This window comes from Dromiciops gliroides, chromosome 2 (assembly GCF_019393635.1).
Source record: "Dromiciops gliroides isolate mDroGli1 chromosome 2, mDroGli1.pri, whole genome shotgun sequence".
In the NCBI taxonomy this organism is placed as follows: Eukaryota; Metazoa; Chordata; class Mammalia; order Microbiotheria; family Microbiotheriidae; genus Dromiciops; species Dromiciops gliroides.
The window spans coordinates 374,896,864-374,923,440 of NC_057862.1; the positions used below are offsets into that span (position 1 = coordinate 374,896,864).

General features: G+C 44.9%; 1 protein-coding gene across 1 annotated transcript in view; it reads right to left on the bottom strand.

Moving 5' to 3' along the window:
* The window catches only part of LOC122739307 (sodium-dependent lysophosphatidylcholine symporter 1-like), a 45,558-nt gene extending 19,727 nt beyond the window's left edge, over positions 1 to 25,831 (bottom strand). Inside the window, exons 1-6 of the mRNA XM_043981101.1 lie at positions 25,501 to 25,831; positions 18,952 to 19,071; positions 13,145 to 13,269; positions 9,560 to 9,692; positions 7,368 to 7,446; positions 1,735 to 1,907 (exon numbers count right to left, since the gene is read on the bottom strand). Coding sequence (XP_043837036.1) covers positions 1,735 to 1,907; positions 7,368 to 7,446; positions 9,560 to 9,692; positions 13,145 to 13,269; positions 18,952 to 19,071; positions 25,501 to 25,572 — 702 coding nt within the window. The 5' untranslated portion in view covers positions 25,573 to 25,831. The remainder of the gene's footprint in view (positions 1 to 1,734; positions 1,908 to 7,367; positions 7,447 to 9,559; positions 9,693 to 13,144; positions 13,270 to 18,951; positions 19,072 to 25,500) is intronic.
* Positions 25,832 to 26,577: the final 746 nt, after the last annotated feature.

Consider the following 26,577-nt stretch of genomic DNA (forward strand, 5'->3'; position numbering starts at 1 on the left):
TTTGCTGTTGTTGTACTCACCACCAAACTTATCATCATCTTTATATTCTACCCATCCTTCAAGGCCCTTCATGTGCCATCAATTCAAATACAGCCTTCCCTGACCACCAAACCCAATGATTTCTCCCTTTTCAGCTACCCACCTTATCTAAACTTTCAATGGGCACATCCATTCTGACCTCTGATAAAAAGTTATCCCTGAGAAGCCCAGGACAGGCAGGATACCTACAACCTGAAATCCAAAGACCTGAGTTGTGCCTGTGACAATGTGAAAGTCACTTCAGCTTCTAGGAGCATCAGTTTGCTTATCTGAAAAATGGCAATACTTGAATGACTTACACTAGTCTGTACCCAAGCAATTACCATATGTCATCAAAGAATCACTAAAGAACAGGAAGACACCTTGGAATAATGATAGAATACTGAATGTCCAAACTATGTATAGTCCTTGGAATACAGAACCTCTATCATAGGTGAATTATACCTCAGAACATAACACATGGAAAATCAGAACTGGAAGGGTCCTTTGGAACACAAAACGCAGAGCTTGAGAGATGGAAGGTTTCTTAGAACACAGAGAACCAGAGGCAGAAGGTTCTAAGAAGGCAGAACTGGAAGGGATCTTATGTGTATTTATCACCAACTCTTCATTTTATAGATGAGGAAACTTGGGTCCAGAACAGGTAAGGAGTTTTCCCTAACACAGGGAGTTGGGATAAGCTCTGGAGTCAAATACACATCTTCTGACTTTTGGCCCAATATTCTTTCTATTCCTCCCCTCCCCTCCACACACTCAGCTTCTTTAATTCCTCTCCAATTAATAAAAACTAACAATGATAATAGCTAAGATTTATGTAGCACTTATGATGTGCCAGGCTCAGTGTTAAGGGCTTTACAATTATTTCATTTGATCCTCACTACCCTAGGAAGTAGATGCTATTATTATCCTTATTTTACAGATGAGGAAACTGAGGCAAACAGAGATTAAATAATTTGCCCAGGGTCACACAGCCCTGTGTGTATATTATTTCTGTAGCTAGAATGTAAGCTCTCTCCAGGGCAGGGACTGAGTCTTCTCCACTCTGGTGTCTCCCAAGTTATGATGAAGTACAATGCTGGGCACAAAATGGGGGAGACAAGTTCTCCCAGGTCCTGGGGCCAACATCTGGCTATCAGCCATCAGAAGTGGAAGAAGATGAACTGGGCACCTCTTTTTTTTTTTGGCACCTCTTGTTGATTACTCACTATAGGTTTTTTGGGAGGTTTCTTTAGAATTTTGAATTTAATAAACACCAAATAAGACAAACAACATTTTCAAAACCAAATTAGAACAGAAAAAGAAGATAACAATGCAGTCATGAATCTATAACACAGATGGCTTCCGAGTATAAAACCAATTCAGTGTGTTATTTTCAAAGCTACCCTGCTTGCCTGGTCTTCCTACTGACCTTCTTTCTCTTTTCTTCCACACATTTACAAAAATGCTTCAATGGGCCTTTTTAAAAATTACTTTTCTTTTTCTTTCTTTTTTCATTTTAGCTACTGTACTGCTTCCCTCTGTGTGTCCCCCTCCTCTACCTCAACATGCAAACATTGAAAGATAAACAAAACTCTTTTATGAAAAAGGCACAGTCAAACAAAACACATTCCCACATTGGTTATGCCTGAAAATATATCTCATTCTACACTCTGAACTCATCTCCTCATTGTTGGAAGGTAGGTAGCATGTACTCACTGTGTTTTCCAAGGTGTCAGTGAGTGGGGAGGTGCTGTTGTTGCCCATGGTCTCATTAGACAGGGATCCATTGAACCCCTGGCAGTTCAAAGTCATGCTGGCATGATATTTGCCCACAATCAGCCCCTGGAGGCTAGTGCCAACGAGGGTACTCAGGACCTCCATCCCCATCCCTGTGGGTGGGAGACACTGGAGTTAATGGGGCCCCAAATAGAGCTTCCTTTATCAGTACCCCAACCCAGTTCCATTGAAGCAAATCTCCCCCTACACCCTTCTAAGTGAGTGAGCCCTAGCCTTAGATCCTTACTAACCCTTCTGCTTGACCTTAGTGGGTGTCTTATGAGGCCATACGATTTGGAAGTGGAAAAGACTTTCTTCATAATATCATCTAACTCCTACTTTCAAAAGTACTTTCCTACTTTTCTCTCTAAAAGTCCTTATGGGCCAAGCTTTCAGGGCACCCTGGAGGGAGGGAAGAACAGACATGTTCTTTAGAATGAAACAAGCAGACTCTGGCAGAAGCACCAGAGCTCAGACTGGCCAGTCTGGCCCTGGAACAGCCTCTTGGGAACCTGGAGATGGCTAAGAAATGGGTGTGTGAAGGTAGCTGGGACAGGAAGGAGGGAGAGAAGGCCAAAAAATCAGGATCAGTGAGAGAAGGTAAAAGTCTGATCTAGCGACACCCTGATTTAATGGATGAGGAAGGGGAGGCCCAAGGTCACACAGTGATTTGGTGGCAAAGGTGAGGTTGGTAGCCATGCCGTGAGACAGTATAGGCAGCACTGGACATGGAACTTGGGTTCAGTACCAGATTTGCCACTTAATCAATTGTGTGACTTTTGGCAAACCAATTTCCCTCTCAGGGCTTCCTTTTCTTTGTTTTTGTTTTTAAATCTGTGAAACTGTCATGAAAATTCTTGCTCTATCTCCTTTCCAGAGCTATCCAAAGGATTAAATGAAGTATGTCATTTCAAAATGTTTTGTAAATTGCAAAGTGCTATAAAAAGATGTGCTATTATTGTAAGAAAAGGTATTATATGGTGATTATTGAGGCATGGTGGAAGGAGAGTTGTCTTGAAGGCAAGAAGATATGGGTTCAAATCCTACCTCTGACACAGACTGGCTTTATCACCCATGGCAGGTCATTTAACTTCTAAGTGCTCCAGTCAACCCTCTCTCTTTAAAAACAAAATATTGCTGTCTTTTGTTTTACATCACTTCCATTTCCAATTAGGCCTCTCCTGCTCCCTACCCAAGGAACCATCTCCCTGTAACAAAGACTGAAAGAGATATCTTATGGGGACTGATAGTCTCCCAAATCTGCATAGAGTGGAGGGGGCTTAGGAAACTCTCCTTGACTTGATTTAAAATTTTTTTTTTTTTTTAGTGTGGAAATTGGGGTTAAGTGACTTGCCCAGGGTCACACAGCTAGTAAGTGTTAAGTGTCAGAGGCTGGGTTTGAACTCAGGTAGTCCTGACTCCAGGGCTGGTGCTCTATCTCTCCTTGACTTTGAATTTTTTTTTTTTTACATATAAGGAATTTTATTTTTTCCGTTACATGTAAAGATAGTTCTCAACTTTTGTTTATACAAGCTTTACAATTTCAGATTTTTCTCCCTCCCTCCCCTCCCTCCCCCCTCCCCTAGACAGCAGGTAATCTGATACAGGTTATATCTATATATCTATATACATAGATATATAGATATATAGATATACACACACACATATATATATATACACATAATAACATTAATCCTATCTCTGCATTAATCCTGTTACAAGAGAAAAAATCAGAGCAGTGATGCAAAACCTCAAAATAGAAAAAAAAAAAACAACAGCACCCCAAACAAAAGAAATAGTATGGTTCAATCAGCATCTATACTCCACAGTTCTTTTTTTTTTTTTTTCTTGGATTTGGAGATCCTCTTCTATCATGAGTTCCCTGGAACTCTTCTGTACCATTGCATTGGTGAGAAGAATATAGTCCATCACAGTAGGTCAACACTCAATGTTGATGATACTGTGTACAATGTTCTTCTGGTTCTGCTCATCTCACTCATCATCAGCTCACGTAAGACCCTCCAGGTTTCTCTGAACTCCTCCTGCTCATCATTTCTTTCTTTTTTTTTTTTTTTTTTAGTGAGGCAATTGGGGTTAAGTGACTTGCCCAGGGTCACACAGCTAGTAAGTGTTAAGTGTCTGAGGCCGGATTTGAACCCAGGTAGTCCTGACTCAAGGGCCAGTGCTCTATCCACTGCGCCATCTAGCTGCCCTACCTGCTCATCATTTCTTACAGCACAATAGTATTCCATTGTATTCATATACCACAACTTGTCCAGCCATTCCCCAATTGATGGGCACCCCCTCAACTTCCAATTCCTTCCTACCACGTAAAGAGCAGCTATAAATATTTTTGTACATGTGGGTCCCTTTCCCCCTTCCATGATTTCTTTGGGAAAAAGACCTGAAAGTGGAATTGCTAGGTCAAAGGGTATGCACAGCTTTATCGCCCTTTGGGCATAATTCCAAATTGCTCTCCAGAATGGTTGGATCAGTTCACAGCTCCACCAACAATGCATTAGTGTTCCTCCTTGACTTTAAATTGATGAAGGAATGTTACTTAGGATTCCAGAGCTGGAGAGAGACCATGTGGGCCAAACTCTTCATTTTACAGATACTGTCTTGTACTGACCCTCCCAAGCTCTGACATTTATGTTCTAAGGGCCTGCCCAGCTCTGACGCTCTGTGTTTGAAGGGCACTCACAGTTCCAGTAGTCTATGTTCTAAAGCTTCTCCAAGTCCTGACATTCTATGTTCTAAGGTTCTTTCCAGTTCTAATATTCTATGTTCTAAGGCCTTTCCCACTCTGACACTCTGTTCTAAGGCCTCTCCATGTCCTGACATTCTATGTTCTAAGGTTCTTCCCAGTTCTAATATTCTATGTTCTAAGGCCTTTCCCACTCTGACACTCTATGTTCTAAGGCCTCTCCAAGTCCTGACATTCTATGTTCTAAGGTCTGACATTGTGGCTCTGTAAACAGAGTGCAGAGTGTGGGTGAGGGATGAGGCTCCAAGGAGTGCCTGGTAGCTCTGGGTTTGAGGTGGGGTGTGGGGATGGCACTGCCAAGCCATCAGACAGATGGGATCTGTGGAGGGTGTGGGCTTCCATGACTCACACTCAGCTCTAGGGAGGCTGTGCAGCCCCTGGTTCAGGTGAGCTAGTTGTGAGTCATTGCTGTGCTTGGGAGCCTTCTGTTTGTGACTCAGGCTCCCACTCAAAGAATTTGTGTTTTCTTTGCTCAAAGCTACAAGTGGGCTTGGGAGCTGTGGGGGCCTTGCTGTCATCCTAAAATCTGATCTCATCCCACTTGCTTCAGTCCATAGAATCATAGGCTATATATAAGTCCCTTTTAACCACAGACACCCCTGCAAAAGATATGGAAAACCTAGAATAGGCTCATTAACTTTCTCTATAGAATCTACTTCATCTGGTGTAAAAAGCCCAGGCCTAGGAGACCTAGGTTCTAATCCCAGCTCTGCCACTCACTTCCTGTGTTATCTTGGACAATTAACTGTTTCCTCTCTAAGCATTATAGTTTCCCCATCTACAAAATGAGGTGGCTAATAGCTTGTTCTATGTCTTCAAGATGCCTTCCAACTCTACTATGTTCTAAGGTCTTTTCCAGCTCTGACATTCCATGTTTTAAAGTTCTCCAGCTCAGACATTGCTCTAAGGGTCTTTAAGGTCTAAAGTTCTCTGAGTGTATAATTCTTATTGGTAGTAGTCCCCAAGGGGAGCAGAAGCCCATATTCCCATTCTAGCAGCTAGGTGATGTAGTGGAAAGACTACTGGGCCTGGAGTCAGGAAGATCTTCAGATTCTGTTGCCTACAGAACTCAAGAATGCTTTCCCTTCCTTCTTCAATGACTTCAGTGCCTGGCTTACAGTCTTTCTCTTCCCGCCCCTCCCCCAACTCCTGCCCTCATACAGTGGGACTTCAATATACATATTGATACTTTTTCAAATACCCTGAGTCTCAAAGGTTACTCATTTCCCATGACCACCTCCTCTAACCCACCTCAGCCACATGCAAAGATGGTCAGAGCTTTGATTTTGCCATCACCCACAAAGAGACCACCTCCATGCTCATGAACTCTGGAATTCTCTCATCTGATCACACTCTATTGCCATGCCATCTCCCCCTCTGCCTCACTACCTTAAATCCTATTATTCATTCAGACTATGTTACTATTATTGCTGGGGGTGCCACCATTCTCTCAAATCACCGAGGCTTACAACCTGGGCATCATCCTTGACTTCTCATTACCTTTTTTTCTTTTTTGGCGAGGCAATTGGGGTTAAGTGACTTGCCCAAGGTCACACAGCTAGTAAGTGTCAAGTGTCTGAGGCCAGATTTGAACTCAGGTCCTCCTGAATCCAGGGCTGATGCTCTATCCACTGTGCCACCTAGCTGCCCCTTCTCATTACCTTTCACCACCCTGCATCTTCTCCCATTTCCAAACTTTTGTCAAGGGCTGTTGATTTTATCTTTGTAACATTTCTTGTATACTCTCCCCTTCCCTCCTCTGATGCTGCCACCACCCTGGTGCAGGCCCTTACTCCTCACAACCAGACTATTACAATAGCCTGCTGGTTGATTTGTCTGCCGCAAGTTTCTTTCCACTCCAGTCCATCCTACAGCACAAATCTGACCATGTTGCTGGTGATCCTGGGTGGGACACTTAACCTCTCTGAGCCTCAGTTTCTCCTTTTGTGAAATGGATATAATAATAGTGACTATGTCAAAGGGTTGTGAAGATTAAGTGAGATAATGTACATAGCATCTGTAAATGTTAAGGTGCTATATAAACAAGTGCTATTATCATGGTCTTTGTAGCAGGTCCTCATATCAGATATGCTTAATAAATGTTGAGCAAATTGTAGTGAGTTGTCCTGGGCTTACTTGGCTTTGGGATTTCTCTCAGCCGGTTCTGAATAGAGGCAGGATATAAAGGGATGGGAATAAATGCAGTATTTTCCAGGAATAATACAATTTAGAATCTCAGTTTTCCCAGGTGAAAAATATGTTCTGTGATGTATAGTTAGTGCCTTACTGTTTTCAGGTTATAAGGCTTATTCCCCACAACCCCGGCAGGCAGATAGGACAAATGGCATCAAACATCTGATAGATGAGGAAACAGGTTTATCGGGATGGAGCGATCTGCTCAAAGCAAAAGACTATGAGGTAGGTGGTATCAGTATTATTATCACCATTTTATCCATGGAAAAACTGAGGTTGGGGAGGGGGAGAATGACTACTTACTCAAAGCCATAGAGTGAGTGAAAGCTACAGCATGGATCTGAACCCAGTTCTCCTGATTTCAGTTCCAGTAATAAAGAATGAGGATTTCCTTGTTTATTTTTTTTTTAAGCAAAGGTTGTAGTAAAATTCTATGTAAATTCAAGAGGCACCCACTCCGGTCTTTGGGACCACTGGGGGAGAAAGTATAATAGAGGTGGAGTATTGTGGTTAGCACTGGGGCTCTCATTGTTTAGGAGATGCTCAGGACCATCCTAGATAGGGAAAAACACAGTCCACCCTCCATCCCCCTTCTGGTGATGTTGGCACTTACTGTAGGCAGTGGCAGAGTCTCGGTCACTCTGGCTTCCTCCCAGGAACATGGTCATCGAAGTGTATGGCACATGGTAGCACTGCAGAGGCAAGGTCCCATGGGTACTCAGGTCTCTAACTCTGCCATATGCCTCTTGCCCTGTTCCCCTTTCCCTAGGCCCCATAGCACATATGTAAAAACAGATACTTCCAGACACAGAACAGCTATGCTCCCTGATTCTTTTTGGGATGCTCTGCCAGGAGAGGACCCCAAACTACCAGTACACATACAGTTAACGAGTACAAACAACTCTCCATCATTCAGTGGTAGTTTGCTCCTTTTGCCCATTAATTTCTTTCTGTCCTGATAGCCTTTTCCTCTTCACTTTCCCATCCTCACCTTGCCTCCCTCCCCTTACAAGTCTCTTCTTTATCCCAGAATGGTGGCGCTGGAAGGAAACTTAGATACCATCTAATTAAAAGCTTCCATCTTTCTTGACCTCTTTTGTAACATTTGACCCTCTCCTCCTAGAGATTTTCTGGGTTTTTTTTGGTGTTCTTCCAAGTGTTTAGAGACTCCTTCTTAGTCTGCATTCCTAGATCATCCATCTCCATCCATCCACCCATCCACCCATCCATCCATCCATCCATCCATCCACTCATCCAAGCATGGGTGTTCTTAAAGCTCTGTTCTGGGTGCTCTTCTCTTCTTACTACATTCTTGGGGGCCTCCTCAGCTACCATAATTGAATTGTCATCTTTACATAGATGACTCTCACTTCTATTATATACAGCTTTGGATTCTCTCTGGGGCTCCAGTCCTACTCCACCAACTACCTATTGGACATTTCAAATTCTGAATGTCCCATCTCCAACTCAATATGTCCAAAATGAAACTCATTATTTTCTCCCCCAAACATACTTCTCTTGTGAAATCTAGGATTTCTGTGTGGGGTACCATGGTCCTTCCAGTGCTGCTGAATGCTCTCTTGTGGGTCTCCTGCACCCACATATCTAATCAGTCACCAAGTCTTTTCCATCCTATTTTTACAACACTGCTAGTGTCTGAACCCTTCTCTTTTTTCTTTTTTTTTGGTGAGGCAGTTGGGGTTAAGTGACTTGCTCAGGGTCACACAGCTAGTAAGTGTCAAGAGTCTGAAGCCAGATTTGAACTCAGGTCCTACTGAATCCAGGGCTGGTGCTCTATCCACTGCACCACCTAGCTGCTCCTTGAACCCTTCTCTCTAGTCACATGGGTGTCACCCTACTTCATGCTCTCATTACCTTTTGTCCAGTCTATTGCAATAACTTTCTCATAGGTCTCCCTGCTCCATCTCTCCCTTCTCCAATCCACCCTCCACACAGCTGCCAAAGTGAGGGTTTGAAGGCACAGGTCCAACCATGTCAGTCTCCTCCTGCCAAGAAACTCCAGAGGCTTCATTATCTCTTTCCTCTGGGATCAAATACAAGTTCCTCCATTTGGCACCTGAAGCTCTTTACAACCTGGCTCCAACCTAGGCTCTTTACAAGTTACTCTCCTCCAGGTACTCTCCAGTGCAGTCAAAGTAGCTATCTTGCTGTCCCTTCACACCCAACACTCTGTCTCTACATCCTTGACTTCTTCCCTCATGTCTGGAATGAGCTCTCTCTTCACCTCTGCCTTTCAAAAGTCCTGGTTTCCTTCAAAGTTGAGCTCACGTGTCCCCTATTACATGAGGTTCTTGAGCCCTCTGGCTGCTAGCACCTTCCATCCAAAATCATCTTACAGTTTACTTTTTATATTTATTTAGTTAAACTTATATGTGCACATGTTGTTTCCTCAGAAGGATGTAAATTCCTCCAGGGTGGGGACTGTTTTATTTTTGCCTTTGAATCCCTAGCACTCAGCACATGGTAGGTGATTAATAAATGTCTCTTGACTGATTGATTACAAATGAGGGGACCTGAGTCCCAAAAAGTGTAAATGACTTACCCAAGGTCATGTGGTAAACTGGCAACAGAGATAGGACCAGAATCTAGACCTCCCCCCCCCCCCCCCGCCCCAACTCTCATTCTGGCTTTCTTTCTGGTGTTCTTAGCACTAGATCACACTCTAAGCTCTGAATCTCCCCCTCCTTCCCTCCACCCCAGCCCCAATTCATACTTTAGTCTAAATTCAGCATCCCCAGTATCCCAAGTGATGCCCAACCCCCAGAGCTCTTGGAGCTACCTTACACTCAGACATGTCTGGAAGAAACAGTAGGTGGTCAGGTACCAGAAGAACTTCCAGGAGGTGGATAGGGTGCCAGAGGGTGTGAACCAGAGGAGGCAGTACAGCAAGACACCAAAGGGGGTAGAGCCCAAAACCCTGTGAAACAGAAAAAGAATGGGGGGAGGCATCCCCAGGAAGCAAGGCACAAAGGTCATGTACAGAACCCTAGAACAGAAGTCAAGAGACCTGGATGCTAGTCCTGGCATGGAAAATAACTTGCTTTGTAACCTCGGAGAAATCATTGCTCCTCTCTCGGTCTCAATCTCATTCTCTGTCAAGTGTATCTCCCCTAGCACTTAGTATACTCCTCTATACACAGTAGCTATTTAGTCTTGTTGATTTGTTGTTTTTAGTTGATTTAAATGAAGATGTTGGATGGTTTCTAAGGGACCTCTCACCTCACATATTCTACGATCTAAGGCCCCTTATGGCTCTGATACTTTATGAACTAAGGTCCCTTCCACTTTTATTTTTATTTTATTTTATTTTTTTTTTAGTGAGGCAATTGGGGTTAAGTGACTTGCCCAGGGTCACACAGCTACTAAGTGTTAAGTGTCTGAGGCTGGATTTGAACTCAGGTCCTCCTGACTCCAGGGCTGGTGCTCTATCCACTGCACCACCTAGCTGCCCCGGTCCCTTCCACTTTTGACATTCTATATTCCAGGACCTTGTAGTTCTGAAATCTTTTATGTTCTAAGGTCCCTACTAGCTATAGTTTTCTATGTTCTAAGGGCCCTCCTACTTCTTATGCTGTGTTCTGTGAGCTGAACGGGAAAAATCTTATGATACGGCTGACTGATATTTGTTCAGCTCAGAATGGGTGGGTGTTTGGGGGGCATAGCCTGGCACAGGGACCTCAGTTAACTAGAATCCAACTAAGTGGAAGCTCAAACAGCTGAAATTGTCTTCACTTTAAGGATTTAAAAACAAGTCATTGGAAAAACAATCCATTCTCTAGAATTTACTAAAACAAACTTCTGGGAGATTTCTTCCACTCAGGCTCCTGAATGCTGGGAGCTCAATAAGCAAGCAAGATTTGAGTGAATTTAGCATCCTATGTGTAATCAATTAGAAATGTAGATTTGGACATTTTTGAGAACTTTCTCAGGGCAAAATAGGAAGAGTTGCCCTTCAGTCCTTCTTCCAAACGTAATATACAAAACACTCCAAACAAGTCTTCCAGCACATTTACTTGAATGCTTCAGATCATGGCTCTTAGAGCTAAAAGGGACCTCAAGAGATGATGGGGTCCAGCCCTCTGCCTCAGGGACAGATAATACACTATTGTCCTCATTTTGTAAATTTTCATTAGATTGTAAGCTCCTTGAGGGCAGGGAATGTCTTTTGCCTCTTTTTGTAACCCCACCGCTTAGCATGGTGCCTGGCACATAGAAAGTGCTTAATAAATACTGATTGATTGATTGTAGACAAGACAGCTGAGATCCAAAGGAGGGAAGCAGCCAGCCCCAGAAGCCACTGTCTAGGTTTCCTAACTTTGAGCACAAAGTTCCTCAGGTCCAGGGATGGCTTTATGTAGATGCCATCCAGAGTCAGGGGACTTTGAGAGTTTTCATACTAGAACATCTCTTGGAATTTGGCCAGAAAAATACCCTTCATGGAAACCCAACTGGCACTAAAACAACTTACACTTACATTTCTGTGGTTTTAAAATACTCTACTTCTATTATCTCATTTGTTCCTCACAAAAGTCCTGTGGGGTGAGCAGTATTATTATCCCCAATTTACAGGTGAGAAAATTGAGACCCAAAGAATCATAGACTCTCTGACCTGGTAGAGATCTCAAAGATCATTTAGTTTAACCCTCTCATTAATAATAATAATTAGCATTTATATAGGGCTTTAAGACATTATCTCATTTCATCTCGACAACAACCCTATGAAGTAGCTGTGATAATTATTTCTATTTTACAAATGAGGTTGAGAAATGTTAAGTGACTTGCCCAGGGTCACATAGGTAGTAAGTGGCTGAGGCAGGATTTGAATTCAGGTCTTTGTGACTAAGTCCAGAGCTTTAGCAACTATGCCTCATTTTACAGAGGAGGAAACTGAAGTCCAGTTTCAATTCTTTAAAGTCTGCTTCAAATACTACCAATTCCATGAGCTCTTCTTAAGTTCTTTTAAATCAGGAATAGACTTTCCTTTCAGACCTCACAATACGCTTAACTTTGTTTGTTTCTCATGCAGTTATCATGTGATACGTTCTAGCCTTATCTCACAGTACTTCTTATACTCTGGGTTCTAGTGAAACTGTACTACTGTATTTATCCCCCTACTAGGCTATCATGACCCTGTGTCCTATGTAAATCTGCATCATCTTAGCATTCTGTACTGAATTCTGTCTACAATAGGTGATTAATAAATATTTATTGAACCAATGAATAAATTAATGACTAGGACTCATTTCTCCTGACTCAAAGGCCCGGGTGAATCAATCAAGGGACAAGATGGCAAGAGCTCCCAAGTGGGGCCCAGTTTGAGCATGTAGCTTCATCCTACCATGCCCCTCCTTGGTGAGACTGTATATTCTTGGGAAAGTCTGAGTCTCTCCTCCTGTGGTTGAAGAGTAACGTGGACCCAACCCAGAGTAGGCATCCTTGATTCCACAGCTCATTTAGGAAGCCCCCTGAACCCAACACCTCATCAACTTGTCCCAAGCCTCTGCACAAGCTGGGCCGATACACTCCTGCCTCATCTCTGCCTCTTAGAAGCCGTAGCTTTGCTCATGACTCAGCTCATGGACCACCCTCCTTCCTGATCACCCTAGCGTAAATGTTCTCCTTTCCTTAATTCATCTTGTATTTATGTATCTGCTTTTATGTTATATCCTCTGAAAAAATATAAGCTCCTTGAGGGAAGGTACTGTTTTTAGTCTCATCACCTAGGACAAGGTCTTGAACATAGGCATTTAATAAATATTTGTTTAACTGAGTTTTTTTTGAAATAGTGTCACATCTGAGCTCAAAATCTTTTATTCTTTTTCTTCTGTCTACCAATTAAAGCTCAGGCTCCTTTGCCTGGCATTCAACGCCTTCCACAAACTGGTTGCCACCGTACCATTATGTGTTATTTCACAACATTCCCTTAACCATACTCTATGCCCCAGCCAAACTCTCTGCCCCTATATACACCCTGTGCTCCTGAGCCTTTGGTCGTTCCCCTTTGATTGGAATATGCTCCCTTCCCACTTTTCTTACTTAATTCTTCTTTTTTCCTTTAAAGCCCAATTCAAATGCCAACTCCTCCAGGAAGTCCTCCCTAGTTCTTCTGGTCAATAACCATAGCACTGTGTGCAGATCTCCAAAACACTTAACATGTCTTTATCATGTTTGTGTCTTAGTCCCCTACTAGATTGAAGGCAGGGCCTAAGTCTCATCTAAACTTTGTGTATCTACCAGGGGCCAGCTTGGTGTCCCACACACAGATGGCACTTAATAAATGCTTGTTGAATGACTCATCCTCGAGCATTCAGCGGCAGGGAAGGACCTGGAATCCTGCTTTTCCCAACCCGCAGGAACCAGCTCACTCACCATGGAATCAGTTTGCCACACTTCCTCCGGGGGCTCCTGCTCACCAGGAAACCCACAAGAGGATCAGATACTGAATCCCATGCTCGGCCGATGAAGATAACGGAGGAGGCCCAGAAAGGATCCAGCTGGAATGAAATAAAGAGGGACCAGGGCTGAGTTACTGGAAGACAACCAACACAGTCCCCTGGGAAAAGAGAAGAGAGCTGGCCTCGACTTGCTGAGTCATCACAGGTAGATCATGTCGTCGTCTGAGCCTCAGTTTTCCCTTCTTTAAGATGGAGATGACAGCCTGCTTTTCTTCCCTCTTGTGTGAAAGCATTCTGTAAAGCTTAGTTGTGCAAATGGTATACAAATTAGAGGGATGAGATATGGGAAGGAGAGGCAATGGGAGAAGAGAAAGATCTCGTTTCTATTCCTGGTTGTTGCTGACTTTCTAGTTGACTGTCTCCTAAATTCCCTTTGTCTTCCTAGCCCTGGTTTCCCCATCTGTGAAAGGACACAATTGGACTAGCTAGTTCCTTTCTGGTCTTGCATTCTAAGTCAAAGGTTCCTCCAGCTTTGACACTTCATGTTCTGTATTCTAAGGTTCCTTCTAATTGTATGAGAAGGAAGGGAGAAGAAAGAAGAAGCTGGACTAGCTCTAAAAATGACAATTCTGTCATTAAGCACGGGCAGATTGTGCTGGTGTTGGAGAAGTGTGTGGTGGGGGAGGAGGCTGTTAAGACAGAAAGTGACAGTCAGTTTGGAAAGAATGCAGGTATTTTTCTGGAAAAATCCACAAAGTGGGAAAAATTCTTCTGGATAATTTGGAGTTGGATGTACTAAGTAAAGATAGTCATACAGGGGCTGTGGAAATTGCTTGATTAGAGAGGGCAGAAAGGAGAGAGGAAGACAGGGAAAGGGAGGGGGGAATGAGAAAAAGAGGAGAAAAGAAGATAGAAAAGGAAAGGTAGGTAAAAGAGAGTAAACAACAAAAAAAGAAGAGGGCAGAGGAAGGACAGACGGCCAGGGGAAGGAGAAAAACATAAGGGACAGAAAAGGAATTCTATCCTGGGATCCATAAATAGATTTCTAGGACTTGTAGGGGATACAGATTGAAGCTTTGATTTCTCTAACCTCTAAGTGAAATGTAGATTTTCAACTATTTTAAAACATGATTCTGGGGGCAGCTAGGTGGCACAGTGGATAGAGTACCAGCCCTGGAGTCAGGAGGACCTGAGTTCAAATCTTGCCTCAGACACTTGACACTTACTAGCTGGGTGACCCTGGGCAAGTCACTTAACCACAACTGCCTCACAAAAAACCCAAAAAAACCAAAACCCCATGATTCTGAGGTGGAGTCCATAGGTTTCACTAGATTTCCAAAGGAGTCCATCACACACACACAAGTTAAGAAATGTTGGGACAAAGGAAGGAGAGAATTGGAGGAGGGAAGAAAGAGGGAGCATGAGAGAAGAGTAAGGAAAGGAAAGAAGCAGAGGGAAAGAAGGAGAAAAGGGAAAGAGGGGAAAAAGAGGAGGGAAGGGGAAAGGGAAGAGGGGGAATTATGGGAATGAAGAGAGGAGAAGAAGATGAGAGGAAAAGGAGGAAGAAAAATGGGAATGAAGCAGGAAGGACTGCAGGGAAGGAAGAAAGTGAGGGGATGCAGACATGAGCTGGTAGCAGGAAGTCATCACTCCATTAGGGTCCAATGCTTCTTTCTCCAGTGTGAGAGTGAAAGATTTTTGCTGCCTTCCAGAAAAAGGAGCTAATGGATCTCAAAAGCCCCTGAAAAATCACAGGTCCCTGCTCAACCAGGGAAGATCTGGGACTGTAGATTGTGCCAAGGGTCTGGAAGTTGCATAGGATGGGTATCTGTTGTTTGTGGGTGATTACAAACTGTCAAGGAATTCCTCAGGGATCAGAAATGAAAAAGGTACCAGCAGGGTAGTGCTAGGTTCATATCCACACCCTTCTCCCCCACTACCTCTCCTCCTTTGAGGCTCACTCAATCCACATCCACCACCTACTCAAAATGGGCTATCTACTGACCTCCAAGCCACATCCCTTCTTTCCTCAATGAGTTTGGCTTTTCATTTTTCTTTCCTCCTCAACTCCTGTTATCATAATATGGGACTTCAGTGTACATACTAATACTCCCTCAAACATTCTAACCTCATAGCTCCTCAACATATACATTGATACTACTTCAAACTCTCTAACCTCAGAGTCTTTCACTTCACATAACCTACTCTTCCACCCTACCTGAGTCAAAACAAAGATGGTCATACCTTTGATCTTGCCATTACCCACAAATGCACCACTTCCGTGTTCATGAACTCTGAAATTCTTTTCTCTCATCACAATTTATTGTCATTTCACCTCTCCCTTTGCTTTGCAACCCCAAACCCTATTCTTTTTTTTAATCATAAAAGTATTTTATTATTTTCTAGTTACATGTAGAGATAGTTTTCAGCATTTGTTTTTCTAAGATTTCTAGTTTCAAAATTTTGTCCCTCCCTCCTCTCTCCCCTTCCCAAAACAGCAAGCAATCTGATAGAGGTTATATATGTACAATCACATTAAACATATCTCTGCATTAGTCATGTTGTGAAAGAAGAATCAGAACAAAAGGGAAAAACCTCAAAAAAGAAAAAAGGAAAAGGAAAAAGCAGAAACAGTATGGTTCTATCTGCATCCAGATACCAAACCCTATGCTTCATCTGTGCTATTACTGACAATCCCTTGACCCCTCAGTTCTCCCTCAGCCCATCACTCCTGTACTAGCTACATTCTCCTCTCTTCCCTATCTTGATTCCTCAGGGACATGCTTTCATTTTCTATTAAATCCGGTGCCCCCTCACCACATCTTGGGTCTTGCCCTGCCAAATCCCAGTCTCAGGTTACCCCCACCATATACTGCCTTTGTTCTTATACATATTCTGCTAAAGATAGCTGGAAAAAAATCATGAAACTATGCTGACTATAAATTTGCTATATAACCACAACCAGGTCCTCACTGCTGCAGGGCAATCCTTTTACAGCTCCTTATTTGACTCACTTTCCCACTTACCAGCAACTCTTCTAAACCTTTTCATCTTTCTTCAATCTTCCCATGGTTCCCCTGTCCCCCTCTCAGCTGAGAACATTGCCTCTTATTTTACTAAAAAAGTTGAGTCTACTTACCAGGAGCTCCCTCTACTCTCTTCCTCCTCATCTCATTTCATCCAGATATCTTCTGTCACTATCTCCTCTTTGAGCTCTGTCTCCTATTTTTATTTTTTCTAGCATCACCATCATCATTCCCACCTCATCTCCCAAAACAAATGAACAAATAAACCTCTCTCTCTTTTTTTTTTTTTTTGCAGGGCAATGAGGGTTAAGTGACTTGCCCAGGGTCACACAGCTAGTAAGTGTCAAGTGTCTGAGGCCAGGCTTGAACTCAGGGCCTCCTGCCTCCAGGGCTGGTGCTCTATCCACTGTGCCTCCTAGCTGCCCCTGTTCTGATTCTTCTTTCACAACATGACTAATGCAGAAATAATAAAAAAAATCTCTTCCCTCTTGGTTTTCAGGATAAAGTTCTATCCTGGTTCTTCTCCCACCTATCTGACCACTCCTTTTGAATCTCCTGGATCAATCATCCAGGTCACATCCACAATGAATTATGGGTATCCTACAGGGTTCTGTGCTGGGTCCTCTTTCCTTACATACCATTTCACTTGGCAATCTTATCAGCTCCCACGGATTTAATTATCACCTCTATGCTGATGATACTCAGAACTACTTATGCAGGCCTAACCTCTCTGCTGGCTTCCAGAGTCACATCTCCAACTGGATGTCCCGCAGGCATCTTAAATTCAATGTGTCCAAAACTGAATTCATTATTTCCCCCTAAAACCCTCCCCTCTTCCTAACTTCTCTGTTACTATCGAGAGCACTACCATCCTTCCAGTCACCTAGGCTCACAACCTAGTAGTCATCCTTAACTCCTCACTCCCCGCCCCTACCATATCCAGTCTGTTGCTAAGGCCTATCCATTTTGCCTTTGTAACATCTCTCAAAGAACCCTCCTTTTGTCCTCTGATATTGCCACCACCCTGATGCAGGTCCTTATCACGTTATGCCTGGACTATTATAATAACCTGCTCATTGGTCTACATGACACAAGTTTATACTAACTCCAGTTCATCCATCCTTTACTCAACCATCAAATGGAATTTCCTAAAGTGCAGGTCTGGGGGGCAGCTAGGTGGTACAGTGGATAAAGCACCGGCCCTGGATTCAGGAGGACCTGAGTTCAAATCCGGCCTCAGACACTTGACACTTACTAGCTGTGTGACCCTGGGCAAGTCACTTAACCCTCATTGCACCACCAAAAAACCCAAAACAAAACAAAAACCCAAAATAAAATAAAAAAATAAATTACAGGTCTGGCTATGTCACTCCCCACCCCTACTCAATCAACTCCAGTGGTTCCCTATCATCTCCAGGATAAAATATAAACTCCTCTGTCATTCAAAGCCCTTCATAACCCAAGCCCTCTTTCCTCATTTTCCAGTGTTCTTACCCTTTAGACCCACCTCTCCCCCCTGTACTCTCTGATCTAGGGATATTGGCCTATTCGCTGTTCTTTCACAAAAGACTCCATCTTCTGACTCTTGGTGTTTTCACAGGCTATCCCCCATGCCTATAGCATTCTCCTTTCTCATCTCTACCTTCTGGCTTCCCTGACTTCCTTCAAGTTCCAGCTAAAATCTTACCTTCTATAGGAAGCCTTTCTCAATCCCCCTTTATTCTAGTGTCTTCCCTCTGTTGATTGTTTCCAATTTATCTTGTATATAGTTTATACTTAGTTGTTTACATGTTTCCCTCATTAGACTGTGACCAGTACAGGCTTTCACTTTTGTTCTTGTAATAAATGTTTTTTGACTGGCTGACTCATTGAGTAACTTTGGGCAAGTCACTTGCTTTTTCCAGCACTTGGTTTCTTCATCTATAAAATGGGGAGTGGTGGAACTGGATGATCTCTAAGGTCCCTGGCACTTATAACAGTCTGTGGTTGAATGTAAGCCTGGCTTCATCACAAAGACACTCACAATACCACTTAAAGGCAAGAACCAGATCCATCTAATTCTCTCTCTAGTTGCATCTACAATCAAATTAAAGGTTCCCCATGATTGATTCATAGCTTATCTTGTCCACCAGACAAATCTCTGAAACATAGAACTTCAAAGTTGGAAAAGACCTTTGACACAGAATATCTGAAAAAGAGAAGACCTTTGAACACTGTATGCTTGAGCTGGCAGGGACCTTATAATAGAGCATGTTAGCATCGAGAGAGATCTTAGAACTGAGGTTCTTTGGTTGGGATCCACAGATTTCAAGAAGTTTGTGAACTTGGAACTTTAATACTGTAATAATTATATTTCAATATAATTGATTTCCTTTGGAATCCTGTGTATTTTATTTTATGCATTCTGAGAAGGCATCTGGAAGCTTTACCAGATTGTCAAAGGGGCCCATGATTCAAAAAAGGTACATGGAATGTCAAAGCTGGAAGGGTCTTTGGAACACAGAACATAGAATTTGAAGCTGGAAAAACTGAGGCCCAGAGAAGGGAAAAGATTACGCAGTGAGTTATTGGCAGAGCTGGGACTTGAACCCAGGTCTCTAGATTCCCCACCCAGGACTCTTTAAATTTCTGTTCACCTGGGAACCCACCACAAGATGCCAACACTCAACATCCTCAAGATATAGAGTTTTTGATTGTGCCAAATGGAAGAGAAGGACTATTTATTCACATTCTTCCTCCCCCTTGGGATCCTCACCTGTACTACGTCCAAAAGGAAGATCTGCAGAAAGAAGGAAATGGCATTGCCAGTCAGCTGGTATGGGGCACCTCCCAGGGCATAGCAGATCTTCCTGAATGTGGGTAGCCTTGGTTTCCCCTGGCACAAACATGAAGATTAGTGAACATAGATATTTGCCACCCACCAATGTCCCTTTTCTTCACCCCATGCCTCGCAGGGCATAGCAAGATCCTTCCGGATGTGGGTAGCCTTGGTTTTCCCCTGGAACAAACATGAAGATTAGTGAACATTTGCCACCCACCAACGTCCCTTTTTCTCACCCTATCCCTCCCAAAGACTACTGCTCTCTGTTGAACAACTCTCCTCTCTACTCCCCAGATCTGTTTGAGGCAATATCTGACACCATCTCAATCTTTCTTCCTCCCAACTGAACCTCTAGCTTGAGTATCCCAAGACCATGGGAAAAGGGATCTGATCATCAACTCCCCCGCCTTACCTTGGAGATGCCCCTCCTGTTGGAGCCCCCGGAATCCAGGTTTCCCTTTCTTACCCTCAGAGGGAAATGTGTAAGGCTGAGCCAAGAGTAAGGAGACCTGGTCTCAATCCCACCACTTACTGTGTCATTCTGGGCAATTCATTTCTCCTCAGTGAGTCTCAGTTTCCTTGTCTGTACAGTGGAGATGATACTTGTACTACCTACATGGCATCATTGGATCCCAGGATACAGAGTCGGAAGATGTCCAACTGCCTTATTTTAACCAAGAGAAAAACAGGCCTAGAGAAGTGACCCATCCAAGAGCCATGGTAGAGACTCGGCTCCTGTGACTGTGAATTCAGCGTTCTTTCCACCTTGCTTCCAATACAAGGCCATTGTGGGGACAGCAGTCTGCACTGCAAAAACACTGTAGGCATGTAAGGCTATTGTTGGGAGGACCATTCCTCCATTCCCAAATTTAACCCATATGTTGAAAAAAGGCTCAGGTTCATTCCTGTAATGACTACTTGTTCCAGCAAGCTAGGGTACCTTCTTGTCCTTACCTGCCAATATGTACAGTCCCTCCTAGTCTTTAATGATGGGCCTGGGGTGTCCCTGTCTCTCCTGTCTAGCTCCTACCACTCCTTCAAGAATCAATTACAGTCTCCATCCCCTCCAGGAAGTCTTCCCTGATCAACCTACCTCGGAGGGATCCTTCCTTCCTACCTGCCTGCCTGCCTCATACAACCCGCCCTTGACTATCTGTATGCCTTGACTATCTCTATGTCTCAAGGTCTGGTGTTTTTAACGATCTTTGTATGTATGTGACTTCTATTTCCCCAACCAGAGTGTAATATCCAATGCCCAGCAAGGTAGCCAGTAAGAGATAGTGCAGTACTATGGAGAGAGCAGTCTGGCATGATCAGACCTGGGTTTGATTTCCGTTCTTGTGCAAGGGCCACCTGGAGGCTTATGGCCAGTTCTGCAGGCCACCTTTTCAAAGGAACACTGACAAGCTGGTGTCCATTCAGATAAAATGAGAGGGGTGGGGAAGTGAGACAAGGAAATGCGTCACAAGCTCAAGGAACAAACTGGGGATGCTTAGCCTGGAGACGCGAGGACTTAGGGAGAACATGTGGAAGAGGAGTTCTGTCTTAACTTGGTAAATAAACTGTAATCCCCACCTCCCCAGCCCCAGGGACTAGAACTAATGGGGAAAGAGTAGAGTACAGTGGAGAAAACCCAGGCTCTGGAGGCTGAGGGCTTTGGTTTAGATTCCAGCTTGGATGCTAATTATCCATGTGACCTTGAGGAAGTCTGGAAACCTACCTCCATTTCTTCTTCCTTAAAATAAAGCTGTTGGACCATATGGTTTTTTTTTTGGTTTTTTTTTTTTAGTGAGGCAATTGTAGGTTAAGTGACTTGCCCAGGGTCACATAGCTAGTAAGTGTTAAGTGTCTGAGGCCAGATTTAAACTCAGGTCCTCCTGAATCCAGGGCTGGTGCTCTATCCACTGTGTCACCTAGCTGCCTCCTGACCATATGGCTTTTGAAGTTTCTTTTGGTCCTAACTCTGTGCTCCTAAGGGCAGCTAGGTGCTATAGTGGATAGAGTCAGGAAGATCTGAATTCAAATTTAGCCTCAGACACTTCCTGGCTGTGTGACCCTGGGCAAGTCACTTAACCTTGTTTGCCTCAATTTCCTCACCTGTAAAATGAGCCAGAGAAGGAAATGGCAAACCACTCTAGAGTGAGCCAAATGGGGTCACAAAGAGTCAAACAAAACTTAAACAACTGAACCACTGGGCTCCTAAGATGAGGGCAGACTGGCTCAATGTAAAGAACTACAGAGATGTCCAACAGTGGAAATGGCTGGCTTGGGACACATGCTGACTGCTCTGTCTTTGGAGCTGTTCAAGCAGAGTCTGTATGAACACTTGCCAGGGGTGAGGGGGAGAGGATTCCCACTTCATTTGGGAGGTGAAGTCATTCTCTAGAGCTGGGAGGACTCCCGAAGTGAAGTCCCTTCTAACTATAAGATTGTATGACTACCACTTACTGTATAACCTTGGGAAAATCACTTGTACTTTCTGGACTTCTGTTTTCTTTTCTGTAAAAGGGGAATCCTAATTGCTTCCCTCTGTCACAGGAGGTGCTGCTGTTGCTGCTGCTGCTGCTGCGGGCAAGGGCCCTATAAGAAAATGTATGGGAAGGTACTTTGGAACCATAACCTGTGTTGTAAATATGAACAGGCCTTGGTGTTATGGTTATATGCTGGCCGTGGAAAGGCAAAAGTCAGCCCGTGCTCTCAAGGAGCTCATAGTCTAATGGGAGAGACGACATAACTATGTGTACAAACAAGCTACATACAGGGGAAATTGGAGATCACTAAGAGAGAAGCATTAGGAATAAGGGGAATGGGGAAAGGAAAGGCTTCCTATACAAGGTAGGATTTTGTCTGGGACTTGAAGGAAGCCAGGGAAGTCAAGAGGCAGAGGCTCTTTCCTGTAGAAGGCAACAGCTCAGTGACAGAGAGTCCCAGCCAGCTCAGGGGATAGTGTCCCCTGGCCAAGCCACACCCCAGTCCTTTTAAGGGCTTCCTTTATGAGGCAGCAGCACAGAGGCCGGGGGAAGCTGCCTGCTGTCACACAGATCAGGAGCTCACCCTCCGCTCTGCTTTCCCTAACGACGCTGGTGTGTGTGAGCATGGTGTAGTAGGATCCTACCCCCCGCACCCCAGCCAAGCTCCCCGAGGGTGAGCCCAGTTTCATAAGGAGGAAGATGTAGGCCTGAATCGGCCATCTCCACTCCAACCTCTCCTTACTACACACTCACATACACGTGGCTGAGAAGACTCATGTGTCTCATTTTTCTGTTTCCCATGACCCAATCCTGGCTCATACCCATCAGGCCAGGCCAAGCTTGTTTTGTGAGTGCTCACAAGAGCTTACATATGCATGCTCACCGACATATCACAACAGGGCCCCCAGATATGCATGGACATAAACTTGAAAGCACTCATAGACAGAGGCAGCTCAGTGTTGTACAGAAGACACCTGTGTTTAAATTTCCAGTCCTACCATTTACTGTATTGACCTTGAGTAAAGTTATTCAGGCTTTCTTAGCCTCAGTTTCCCCACCTGTAAAATGAAGTGGTTGGTCTCTAACATCCCTTCTACCTTAGAATGTAGAATATGTATGTTACACACATTTATGACGTGATCTATATTGTGTGTACATAAACACACAAACACAGAATCAAACGGACAGAGAATCATACTGTTTGTACTGGAAAGAACTTTGAGAGAACTGTAAAAGCTCATTTAAATTATATCTTATCTGCGGGGCAGCTAGGTGGCTCAGTGAATAACGCACTGCCCTGTGACCCTGGGCAAGTCACTTAACCCTCATTGCTCTGCAAAAAACCAACCAAAAAAACAAACAAATTAAAAAAAAAAGATTTTTAGGGGCAGCTAGGTGGCACAGTAGATAGAGCACTGGCCCTGGAGTCAGGAGTACCTGAGTTTAAATCTGGTCTCAGACACTTAATACTTAATAGCTGTGTGACCCTGGGCAAGTCACTTAACCCCAATTGCCTCACAAAAAAGAAAAAAAAAGGAAAAATATATATATATATATATATATAATCCAATGGACGATAGAAGTGAGGCTTGGAGAAGTGATTTTCCAAAGGCCCTACTCGGAACCTAGTGGAGGGATTAGAGTCCAGCTCCTCTTACTTCCCATCCAGTATGCACTCAGGGGCAGTGTGATGTAGGTGATGTGGTGCTGCTGCTACCTTTGAAAGTTGGGCTCAAATCCCACCTCAAACTAGCTGTGTGGCCCTGCAAAGGTCAGTCAGCTCTTTAAGCCTCAGCATCTGCATCTGCAAAACAAGGATCATAATAACACCCACCTGTCACAGTTGCTGTGAGGACTGAATGAGGTATATCTTTAATGTGGGGCAGCTGGGTGACTCAGTGGATAGTAGGCTGGGCCTGGAGTCAGGAAGACTTGAATTCAAATCCAGCCTCCGACACTTACTAGCTGTGTGACCTTGGGCAAGTCACATAACCCTGTTTGCATCAGTTTCCTCAGCTGTCAAATGAGCTGGAAAAGGAAATGGCAAACCCCTCCAGTATCTTTGCTAAGAAAACCCCAAATGGGGTCACGAAGAATCAGACACGACTGAAATGACTGAACACCATATTTAATGTAAAAGGTCTTACAAACCTTAAAGTGCTATATAAATGTAATTTGTTATTCTTCCTCCTCCTCCTCTTTCCACTCTACTGTTCAGCCTCCTTCATATATACAGAAAAACACATAAGCACATACTTATACATTACAGATGTACATGCATGGACACACATACACAAGGATGCTGAACAGATATATACACAGGACACAAACATAGACACACATATATGTTACTGTCTATGGACAAACCTCTATGCACATCCGTGCACATATATACAAACACTGAATTGATGGCACTTGAATACACAAACTTCCCTGCAGCAACATTAAACAGAGGCACGATGAGGACATTTATTAGCCTATTATGTTATAATGGACTGAATATCATAATATTATATATATATAAATAAGTTAAATATATACCCAGGATAAATATTATAATATAAGCCTGGTGAGTCACTTGCTGTGTGCTGGAGACTGTGGGGAGCCAGGAGTGGTGGGAGACAAAGGAAAAAAGAAACTGGGCTCTAGTTTTGGAGGAGCTGCCAGTGTTACTGGTAAGTCAAGTCAGGCAGTGCAGACCCAAGGGAGTCACTTAGCCAAGAAACCCTGAAAGGCTTGGGCCTAGTCTGAGGGGGCTTCCTGGAGGTGGAGAGAGATGAACATTTTTGAGACATTTTTGAAGACCTCAAGGGGAGAAGGAACAGAGGAGATAGAAAGGAGTATCAGGTTGAAAAGGGCTGATGGGGCCATCCATGCCCTCTGATTCATTTCAGGTCCAGGCCTTCCCTGGGGACTATAGTCCCACCAGAAGCCAATCCCAGGCAGCTCTTTGGAGAGAGGCTGCACTATTGATCTGGAGCCTTGGGCTGGAGTACTGGCTCTGCTACTCTCTCCCTGTGTGAACTTGGCCACTTACCCTCCGTGGGTGCACTTCCTCATCTGTCAAGATAGATAATTAATCCCATCAGGGACAGTTATATGGGCTATAGGAAATGCTCGTTATTATTGGCATGGGTAGTATAGAAATCTCGGTCTTGTTTGCCTGTCTGCCAAATCGCGTTAGGGCTGGGGAGGGGTGAGGGGGAACCATAAGGAGAATTGTATTTGCCAGCATTGGGCCTTCCACACCAATCTTTTCAGGAATCCATTGACATAGGACACCGGAATATGCAGAATTCCCAGTTTGGATCGCTGGAGCTGAAGCCTGATCAGATGAGAGTTTTATTCTATCCATCCAGCAGTGGGAATGAAAAAGGGACCCGAGCATCCTGGGGCTGTCTCCACCACTGCCTCTCCTCCCCTTTCAAATGTAGCTGGGGAAGGGACTCAGCTAGGGGGCTGAGATCTTCTCGGGGTAGGTATGGGGCAAGCCGCAAAGAGTAGTGGAAGGTTTTAATCTTCTAGGAGCTGGCAAAGGGGAGGGGGTGTCACAGGCGGCATCCCTAGTGCCACCTTCCTCTAAGATACTTTCGCCACCTGCTGATTTTCAGGATCTCATTTTGCTACTGTTGCCAGCCCATTGCTAAGGCACATGCGTCCCTTCCCTTCCCTCCCTTTCCCACCGCCTCCCCTGGAGAGGGTATCTCAGCGCTTCCTGCTTCTCTGGGCGCCAACTCCCTGGGTCACCTTTCTGCGATACCTCGCGTCTCCCCTCGGAAGCCCCCTGGGGATAGGGTGTAAGTTCAAAGAAGACATTGCCCAGCCTTGCTCTGGGTACTCTGTGCCCCAGATCTCCCCGCTTCGCCAGTCCCCCCACCTCCAACCACAATGGGGCGGGAAGAGAGGGGAAAGACTCGCTCTGCAGTTCCTTGTCAAGGCTGAGCTGCCAGGGTAGCGAGGGAAGAAGGGCGGAAGCCCAGGAGGGTTGGACGTCTCGGTCTCCCAGTCTTACCTGGCCCTCCAGCTTGCGGCCCCCAGAGTCCGACCCCCCAGGGGCCGCATCCGTCTGGCAGGCGCTCTGCATGCTTGCCTCCCCGCTAGGGAGGACTTCCCGGAGGAGGTGGCGGCAAAATAAAAGGAGAGAGAGGCTGGGCGGGCCGGGCAGGCAGGAGTAGGAGCAGCGAGGGAGCGGAGAAGGAGCGCGGAGAGGAGCAGCGAGTAGTAGCTGGGCTCCGGGGGCAGCGGGATGCCGCGGCGTGACAATGCCTGCGGAGGCGGAGCGCAAAGATAAACTGAGATTTCCCGACTCAGGGCCCAAGGAGGAGCCCGAGCTGGGAGGGGCCGTCACTCTCCCACCTCCCCCTACCCCAGCCCAGTCCCACGGCCGTCGCCCTTCCTCCCCCAGTTTCAGTTTCCGCCTCGGGTTACTCTAGTCACCACCTCGGAGCAGCTGCCCGGGCGTCCCCGGGGACCGGGCGGGGCCGGAGCCAGTAGGGCGGGGTGGGGGGCGAGGGAGCGTCTGTCATCTACCAGATAGAGCTGGCTTGGCTTGAGGCCTTGCCTGGCGGTTTCCAAAGACATGGAGGTGGCGGTAACAGTCGAGTGAGGAAGGGACAGTGGAGGTGGGCAGAGGGTAAGGGGGATGGGAGAAGGGACCGTACAGGGAAAGAGAAGTTGGGTGTGGTGTGTGTGTGTGTGTGTGTGTGGTGTGTGTGTATTGTGTGTGTATGTGTGTATGTGTGTGTATGTATGTATGGGGGAGGGGGGGAACCAGAAGGGGAGAGGGGTGAGGAGTGGAAGAAGAAAGAGAAGGGCAGAGAGGAACGGACATGCTGGGCTGCGGGCGGAGGAGGGGTGGTGAGAACTGAAGGGAAGAGCATGATGATACATAAAACTTTAGAGGGGGCACACTGGATCACTTGGGCAAATCTCTCCAGGAATTTTTCCTAACTGGCTTCCCATCCTGCAACAAGGGATGACCAGAGAGGGACAGGATTTACCCTGGGTGCAATGGCCACTGGGGATGACACTGCCCTAGTAAGGGTTGTGCGGCCGCTTTCTCCGGATCATTGATGAGCCCCATCATCAG